General features: G+C 49.2%; 1 protein-coding gene across 3 annotated transcripts in view; it reads left to right on the plus strand.

The window, feature by feature from the left end:
- R3HCC1L (R3H domain and coiled-coil containing 1 like) overlaps window positions 1-5294 on the plus strand; it is a 48701-nt gene extending 43407 nt beyond the window's left edge. For all 3 annotated transcript variants that reach the window (XM_042459163.1, XM_042459162.1, XM_042459164.1), the window contains exon 7: window positions 4704-5294. In XM_042459163.1, coding sequence (XP_042315097.1) covers window positions 4704-4759 — 56 coding nt within the window. In that variant the 3' untranslated portion in view covers window positions 4760-5294. The remainder of the gene's footprint in view (window positions 1-4703) is intronic.
- The last annotated feature ends 4067 nt before the right edge of the window (window positions 5295-9361 follow it).

The following is a 9361-nucleotide window of genomic DNA, read 5'->3' on the forward strand; positions in this document are numbered from 1 at the left end:
CCGGACCCTTACCACCGCCAGCGTCGCGCTCTCTGCCGGGCGGCCTCCTCCCGGGATGTCGGAGGTGCGCATCTGCGCACCGCCCCGGGAGTGCCGCCCACGGACTGAAGGGGCACCGCTGCGGGACTCTGTCTGTTGGCGTCCTGGCCTTGGCATTTGGCGGTCAGTGAGTGGGGCCTTTAAGAGACAGCTGGAGGGAAGCCAGGGAGGAGCTCGCCTGTGAGAGAGGCGAGCATAAAGCCGCGCGTCGGACCTTCCTGACACACCCTCCTTTGCCTCCTCCTCTGCCGGACCCTTACCACCGCCAGCGTCGCGCTCTCTGCCGGGCGGCCTCCTCCCGGGGTGTCGGAGGTGCGCATCTGCGCACCGCCCCGGGAGTGCCGCCCACGGACTGAAGGGGCACCACTGCGAAACTGCGCAACTGCGCAGGTGTTATTGGGTTAGGGAGGCTTTGGACTAGCCCAGGAGCAGAGGATGCCTGTGGTGGCTAACCTCTGCTCCTCCAGTAGCCATAGAAGGGTGGGGGGAGGATAGGGATGTGGGGGATGCCTGGGCCGGGGATAACACCACTGCGGGCGGAGCTCCAATTGAGGTTGTGTGGGGCATGGGGAGGTATGGTGGTGGGAGAAGGGACTTGCGTTCCAGGGGAAGACGTGATCGATGCATCATATCTATCTCGCCTTCCTGTCCCCCTCCCAACCCAAAGGACCTGAGGGTCACTCCAACCGTGCCACAAACCCTGTCGCTGCTCCTGTGCAATGCCAGGTCGATCAACAACAAGACCCACATCCTCCACGACCTGGTGGAGGATAGTAAATGTGACCTGGCTTGCATTACCGAGACCTGGCTTGGGCCTGAAGGAGATGCTGTGTGGGCTCAGGCCCTGCCTGCTGGGTTCTCGGTGAAGGACCAGCGCAGGTTAGGTGGGCGGGGGGGGGTGTGGCCTTGATACATAGGAACACCGTGTCCCTCACCAGGAACCACATCCGACAGACCTCCTGTATCGAGTGTATTTACCTGACCCTAAAGGCTAGGGACAGTCTAGGGATTCTGCTAGTGTATCGGCCACCCCGTGCATTAGCGGACTCCCTTAACGAGCTGACACAGCTGGTCGCTGAGCTGATGTTGGAGACGCCCAGGCTTCTTGTCCTGGGCGACTTCAACATCTCCCTCACGGCCAGCCATGTTCCATCCAGTGCGGCTCGGGAATTCATGGACACCATGGCGGCCATGGGCCTGTCCCAGCTGATACAGGGTCCTACGCATTGTGCGGGTAATACTCTCGATTTGGTCTTCTGTTCGGATGCGGAAAATCCGTGGGTGGAAATAGCTAATGTTTCCCCCCTGCCATGGACAGATCACTTCCTGGTAGAGGCGAAAATCAAGGCCTCTACCCAGATCCCCCCCGGGGGTGGTGGACCTATTAGGATGGTCCACCCTCGAAGGCTGATGGAACCTGAGAGGTTCCAAGAAGCCTTAGAGGGGCTCACGGTTGGAAATGACGGCGACTCTGTTGATGCCCTCACCGGTATTTGGAATACCGGTCTCTCTAGGGCTATACACAGTATCGCTCCCAAGCGCCCTCTCAGGCCTGCTTCTAAACGTAAGCCCTGGTATACGGAAGATCTCCGGGCGAGGAAGCGGGTTCTGCGACGGCTAGAGTACCGTTGGCGGAAACACCTTTGCTTAGACGACAAGGCTTTCCTAGACCAATTATTAAAGGACTACGGAGAGGCAATACTCGTTCTATGGTGCTCGTATTGCGTCCGCTGAGTCGCGTCCGGCAGAGTTGTTCAGGGTGGTCAGGGAGCTAACTCAGCTCCCTCCCGCCCTGAACCAGATCCTTGAACCTTGTAAGGCCTGCTGTGACTTGTTTAACGACTTTTTTGCGGATAAAACCTCTCGTATAAGCGAAGGTCTGAACGCCGACATTTTAGCAGAACCTAGGGTAGAAGTGTCCAGAGCCTCCGTGGACTATGTTAAACTGGATCAGTTTGAGTTGGTGAGTACCGAGGATGTGGACAAGATCCTCGGAAGTGTTCGGAAAACAACCTGCTCTCTTGATCCCTGTCCCTCGTGGTTAGCGGCCCAGGGGGGACCGGCGGTAACATTATTGTTACGCCGGATAGTTAATACATCTTTGAGGGAAGGGCTATTTCCATCTCAATTGAAATTGGCCATTGTAAAACCTATCTTAAAAAAGCCCTCCCTCGACCCCCTGGTACATAATAATTATCGGCCTGTTTCGCTGCTACCATTTTTGGGTAAGGTGATTGAGAGGGCGGTTGCAATCCAGCTTCAGGCGGTCTTGGATGAAACAGATTATCTGGACCCATTTCAAACTGGCTTCCGGGCGGGTTACGGGGTTGAGACGGCCATGGTCGCCTTGGTCGATGATCTCCGTCTGAGCATCGACGGGGGAAGCGTGTCCCTGCTGGTGCTCTTGGACATCTCAGCGGCTTTCGATACCATAGACCATGGTATCCTTCTGGGACGCCTGGCAGAGGTGGGGATCGCGGGCACTGCGCTCCAGTGGTTCCGGTCCTACCTCTCCAGGAGGTCCCAGATGGTGCAGCTGGGAGACGTGTGCTCTGACGAGAGGCCCCTTAAAACCGGGGTCCCTCAAGGAGCCATTCTGTCTCCCATGCTATTTAACATCTACATGAAACCACTGGGAGAGATCATCCGGAGACATGGGGCGCGGGGTTATCAGTACGCTGATGACACCCAAATTATTTTCTCTATGTCTCCGACTGATGCAGTGACTGGGGATGGCGTCTCTCCTCTCGTGGCCTGTCTAGAGTCAGTAATGGGCTGGATGAGGGAAAACCGACTCAAGTTGAATCCAGAGAAAACGGAGGTACTAGTGATAGGTTCTCCTGGTCCAGGAATGGCGGTGGTTCCACCTGTCCTGAACGGGGTCACGCTCCCTGTGAAGGACTCCGTGCGCAGTCTGGGGGTGCTTCTTGACTCGTCGCTTCACCTGACTGCTCAGGTGAATGCGACGGTCAAGAGCGCCTGTCATCAGCTTCGGCTTATTCGCCAGCTGCGCCCATACCTGGCCCAGAGGGACCTAGAAACTGTTGTACATGCTCTGGTAACTTCGAGACTGGATTTCTGCAATGCACTCTACATGGGGCAACCCTTATACCAAACTCGGAAGCTGCAAATGGTGCAGAATATGGCAGCCCGGCTGGTCACTGGTGCTCCCAGGACCAGCCATATAACTCCGGTTTTGAAAGATCTCCATTGGCTGCCCATTCGCTTCCGAGCTCAATATAAGGTGTTGGTGATTACCTATAAAGCCCTAAATGGCTTGGGCCCAGAATACCTAAAGGACCGCCTCTCCCCGTACATTCCGCCTCGCACCCTCAGAACGTCTGGGCAGCAATTACTGAAGGTGCCTGGGGCTAGGTTAGCCTCCACCACACGGAGGACATTCTCCACGGCTGCCCCAGCCCTTTGGAATACGCTGCCCACCGAGCTCCGCTCGACCACCACCCTGGCTCAATTCAGGAAGGACTTAAAAACCTTCCTGTTCCAACAGGCATTCCCCGACTAAAAATCCTGTGGGCCTCCCTCCTCTTCCGTGGCCAAGAGGTTGGGCTAAGGGGTTTTTAATCCTGTTGGTTTTTGTTGATAGTTTTTATTGTTTGTATGGTTTGCCTGTAGTTGTATTTTTATATTTTTATATTGTTATGGCACCATTGTTTTTAACCCTTGTTGTAAGCCGCCCTGATCTTGGGAAGGGCGGGATATAAATAAAAATTTTATTTATTATTATTTATTATTTATAATTCCTGCGTCAGATTCCCCCCCCCCCATACATATACGTATACACACACACACACACACTGCCGTGGTTATTGTAGCCTTATTCAGCTTCTTTCCTATTTCTTTTTTAAAAAGTGTATTCCATTCAGTCCCCATATGTGTAGGTGTCCCTCCTTGTAAAGAGAGATTGCTCACTGTCTTATTCCTTTTCTTTGAAGTTACCTTGCAGGAGCAAGGGTATCTTTGAAATTGCAAGATCACTTTCCAGCTCTAAGCAAGGAGGCACAGGGTGATGGACATTCCAGTATGTCAGTCATTCTAGAAAAATAGTACATATATGGAAGAATAATAAGGTGGTGTCCAGTCAGTATTATTTAGTTTTAAACACTAGGTGGTGCTCCAGTCCTGCCTACTGCTCTATGAAATAGAACTGGGAGCAAAGCCCAGCTGCAGGAGGCAGCGTAAGTCATGCATAGGAACAGCTAATTTATTTTAATTGCTATAGCCAATTCTGCAGTTCCCCTGTTCTTCTCTGCTCACTAGCCTTTCCCTTGGGTCATCAAGCAGGATCTCCAATTCTAGCACAGGTGAGATCCAACTCCCTGGAATGTTCCATGAATCTGCAGGTAGAAAATGAGGTAGGGATATTGCATAGTGTGGTTGAGATGAGAAGAAGGATGAAACCATATGCAAGAAGATTGGCATAGGGAGTGCAGTTCTCAGTGCCAGCAGGTTGGTCAAACTCTGTTTGTTGAGGTAAAATGGTATGGCATACCACAGAGACAGGGCCTAATGTGCTAGGAAGGGGAAAGGGCGTGTGGAAAAGCTCAGTAATCTGAAATGTCTTCAAAGTCCAGTCCTTCTCTGCAAGGACTGATCAACCCTACCCTATGCTGCTGCTACTTAACCTGTCACTTTTGTGTTCACAGAGCGGAAGCGCCTGGAGGCCAAGCAGAGAGAAGATGCCTGGGAAGGCCGTGAATGAGCCAACACCTTCGCATGGAGAAGGGAAGAGAGATAACATTTGCTTGAGACTCTGACAGAAGATGGGCAGGCTGTGTCTATAGCACTGAGAAAATCCTACCATAGCATTTGGGGTGAGCAGCAAGGCATGAGCCCATTGTGGCCATTCTTGAGTAGCGAAACTCTGCCAGAGTGTGATGCACTTGCTCAAGCTAGCATCCCTCCTGGGTTTGTTTGAGAATCTGAAAGGTTGGGGAGAGAAGCTAGCAGTGCCTCAAAATGAGTTGCCATCTAGGCATTGAGCCCAAAGCTTGGGCCAGGCATTGTCCCTTGTGAGCTTGATTTGTGCCACAGAGATATAATCGTAATGACCAAGTACTGTTACCTTGGGTGGTTTGGATCCAGCGTCTACCTATTCTGTGGGTTAGCAAACAGACCCCTGAGCAGTGCTGTTTTCAATGGGGCTAGACTGAGCTGCAGCAGATTTTAGAATGGGCCACTAGTGTGGCCAGGTATGCTCACTATTGTCTTTGCTATTAAAGTTTCTTTTTCTTTTACACAGTGTTATGTGTGTGATACTGTCAGCTTGCCTTACTTACAAGTGACTCCTTGGCTAGTCTGCAGCCTGAATACTGTGTTTAGCTCCAGTTAGAGCAGAGTCATTGAATCCATTTTTGAATGTTAAAGCAACATATAGGGAATTCTCATTGATCCAATAGGTCTGCTCTAGGTGAGGCAATAGAATTCAGACCTATATGTTCTCAGCACTGCAAATTAACAGAAGGCAGTGATGGTAGTTAGTGGACTAGCCACGTTAGCACTGTGGCTAGATGACATGTTCAGTGCTGCTTTTCCAAACTCTTCCAAATGTCCAGATGGTGAGTGAGGGTCAGCATTCCTGTGCATAAAGTACCGGAATGTTTGCATTCCTGTGGATTTATCCAGGTTGAACAACTTTGGAGGGTCTGGGGGGCTGATTTTCCATTCCTCAGAACAACTGTGGGGAACACACACTCCAAAACCAAAACTGGAAGTGATTGGAAACCTACTTCCAGTTTTGTAAAAATCCTATTTCGTGACAAAACTGTGCATGGGTTATTGGTGGAGGGGGTGCACCTTTTTTGAAAGGAGAATAACCATTGCTAGAGGCTTTTAGGAGTGGCAGCTCTCCCTTTTTGACAAAAATATTTTGAGGCTATAAAAACAGGCAAGGAACTGTAAAATGTGCATGGTACCTATTCCAGGATTAGTAGAATCTTCATATGGTTCAGATCAATTACTGAGGCGGAAACAGATCTTTGCTGATGTGGGGATTAAGGATAGACCTCGAAAGGGCCTTGGCCACCCAAGCCGATGCCAAAGTACAGGCGGTGGACTGTGCCAGCACAAGAATTCCTACCAGGCTATGTATACTGGTGGAATTCCCTTCTTGTGACAGGAATGTTTGGGCAGCAGTCTCCCCCCCCCACACACACACACACAGCATATTTTTCTCACTCTGTGAATAGTCAGCTCATACTAGTCTAACACAGAGCCCCAACACAAAGATCCTTGCCCTGGCCAGCTTGCAGGAAAGATTGGATTTCACTTTACGGGCACTGACCCTCTTAGGAATGCTCCTGCAGGAGCAGCAAATAAAGTCCTCTCTGTTTTGGGTGACTTGCTTAGCGCCACCTGAGTAGCAAGGAGATTGACCACTTCCTTGTTAACCTACACTGGCAACACACCTTTGCCTGGCTTTGCCGGAGATTCCTGTGGTCAGACACTCCCATCTGTATTTGGGGTCAGTGCTCATGGCCAGTGTGATTTTCTTGTGGTGAGGCCAGGAATCTTTGGCTGTCGCTGCTTCATCCTCACAGCACACTAGCACACTCTTGCTGTGTGGGGGCAGACACAGCTGCAATCCAAATAACCAAAGTGGCCAAGGATGTCCCAGGCCTGGCTGCTGGTAGAGACCTGGGATTTATGGGTCATAATAGAAAAGAGTCTAGGGAAGAGAGAGAGAGAGAGAGAGAGAGAAAGAAAGTAGAGTCTGCTCAGATGCTTGTTCAAGGGGTGTGCTTGGTAAACCACATGATCTGTTACCTGTCCAGAAGGAGAAAAGGAAGACAGAACTCTCCCTTTCAGAAATTGCGACACTACATGGGAAACATGGTCCTTACAACATCGTCCTGTTTAGCACTGATCAGGGTCAGGTCAAGGTAGGCCAAAACAGCTCTCAAGACAGGAATGTGCTGGCAGGCTGTGTTTACAGGCTAGCAAAGCTTGTAGGCTTCTCTTGGCCTGGAACAGCTCTCTCTTGTGTCTGTCCTTGAGCAGGGTGGAGTGCAGTCCTGTGATGTGGGTAGCCTTCTGGAATGGGAGCGGATGGGTGCTTGCTGCTTTTCCTGGCAATTTCAGCAGTCTGTAAACCCCCATCCCTACCCTTGGTGAGGACTGGCCTGCTCTGCCCAGCCAGCAGTTCCCTGGAACAAGCTCTCTCTATTTGGGCTACTTAAATATTATAAACAGTGATACAGTGTAGTGGCTAAACTGGGTCCCACCCTTGTTTGTAACTTCTGGCAGCCTGCAGAGACTCACGGGTTGAAAGGTTAGAGTAGATGAGCCATCCATGGCTTCTGAGCAGCTTTGTAGAGGGTTTCCATTAGTCCAAGGTTTGGAAATGCCTTCACTCTGACTATCCTTCCTCTAGGAAATAAAGCGCTGTTATGTGTTAGCATAGTTGCTAAACCACTATATGCCTTGGGCAACAAGGCACTCATAAACCTGTTTGCTAAGAAGTAAGTTCTTCTACATTTAGTGATGTTTACTCTTGACTAAGTGTGGTTTTTAATAAGGCTGATGTGCATTTTAATACTGTATTATGATGCTCATTGCTCTTACTCTGAATGGCATATTTTCATACCAAATTTCCTATGTTGGTTTGGGTCACTCACTTTGACATTGTGCTCCTTGCTTTCTTTTGTCCATGCTCTGTTTTCTGCCCTTTGTGTTAGATTCTTTTCATGCAAAATAGAATCACAGAATGTGAACCATATGTGCAGCTGAACAATGAACATTTTTTTCAAGAAGGGTTAGGAAACCTTTGACCCTTCATATATTTTATACTGTACCCCCATGTTCCCTTACCATTGGCTATCCTGGCTAAGGCTTCAGGAAATTGAAGTCCAGAACATGCAGGCCTCCAGAACAGAATGCAGGATCTGTCTGCTTGTGATGTTCCTATAAACCATTTTGTGGACTGTTGGACATTCCTGCCAAGAGAACAGCAGTGGGGAACTCTTCCTAACTATCCATTGTTCCAGGTGGCTATCCAGTCTCCATGACAAACCTTATGTCAAGATCAGGACACTTGCAATCTTCCAGATGTTGCTGGACTTCAAATTCTGTCACTCTCTGCCAACATGGCAAGTAGTGATGTATGTTGGGAGTTGTAGTTCATCATCATGGAGAACTACAAATTGGTCATCAGTGCCTTATGTCCTGCTCTGAGTCTGGCTACATAACGTTTCCCACAACCCAACCTGTTTTACTCTCTTAGAGAGTCTCAGTAGCAGCATAGGCCTACAACTGTAGCAGCAGTTCCTTTATGTCTTCTTGGCACTGATAATGGGTAGCCGTGTTTAGATTTCCCACCTTATATCCCACTTCACAGTAGCCCATTTCAATTAGGTTAGTACAGAATTGCCCATATAGCATAACAAGAGAAGAATTTTTGTTTTAAAAAAATCATAGTACAGTACTCTTATAACACTGCACCCTTGAGGAACTACAAGAGGAGAGCATGGTAAATATCATGTCAGCATTGGTGAGAGCCAACATGGTGTAGTAGTGTTGGATTAGGACTCTGGGAGACTAGGACTCTGAATGGTTGACAGTTAGAATATGCACTGCAACAATTTAGTGTTAACACATATATTATGGGCTGAGGGGCATTTGGTGCAAATGTGAATGAGATCAATCATTCTATTTCTGATGTTTTGACTGTGAGTACCAATGCTTAGGAAGCAAGCATGGTGAAGTGGTTTGAATGTTGGACTGTGACTCTGGAGAACAGGGATCTAATCCCCACTTGGGCATGGAAACCCATTAAATGACCTTGGGGAAGTGACACTCTCTCAGCCTCAGAGGAAGCCAAGGCAACCACCACCACCCCAAACAAATCTTGCCAAGAAAGCACATGACAACAACAAAATTGGTAGTGGCATAACAGCCGTGGAATGTGATTTGTTGCCAAGTCAGAAACTTGGAAAATTGTGATCTGGCCAACTCTTACTGGAGCAATGATGCCAATTTCTGTTTAATAAAAAGAAAGCTTCCTGTGCTTTGTGCTAACAATATTGTGCCATGGATGCTATTTACTGGGAATGAGAAACAGTCCTTCACAGGAAGTTATGTTGTGCCTGAACTTTAAACTTTTTTGGGAGAACAGTTTAAATCTCTAGTGAAGCAGCTGATGTTGGTTCAGAAGCATGGGACTAATTTTCTAGAATTATCTGTATTTCCCAAGAAATTAGGCTTCCCCAATCCAGTGTTCTTCAGACCCATTAGGCTACAGTTCCCATTATCCCAGTGACCATGCTGACTACAGCATGATTAGAGTTGTAGTCCAGCAGATCTAGCG

This window comes from Sceloporus undulatus, chromosome 3, assembly GCF_019175285.1.
Source record: "Sceloporus undulatus isolate JIND9_A2432 ecotype Alabama chromosome 3, SceUnd_v1.1, whole genome shotgun sequence".
Classification (NCBI taxonomy): Eukaryota; Metazoa; Chordata; class Lepidosauria; order Squamata; family Phrynosomatidae; genus Sceloporus; species Sceloporus undulatus.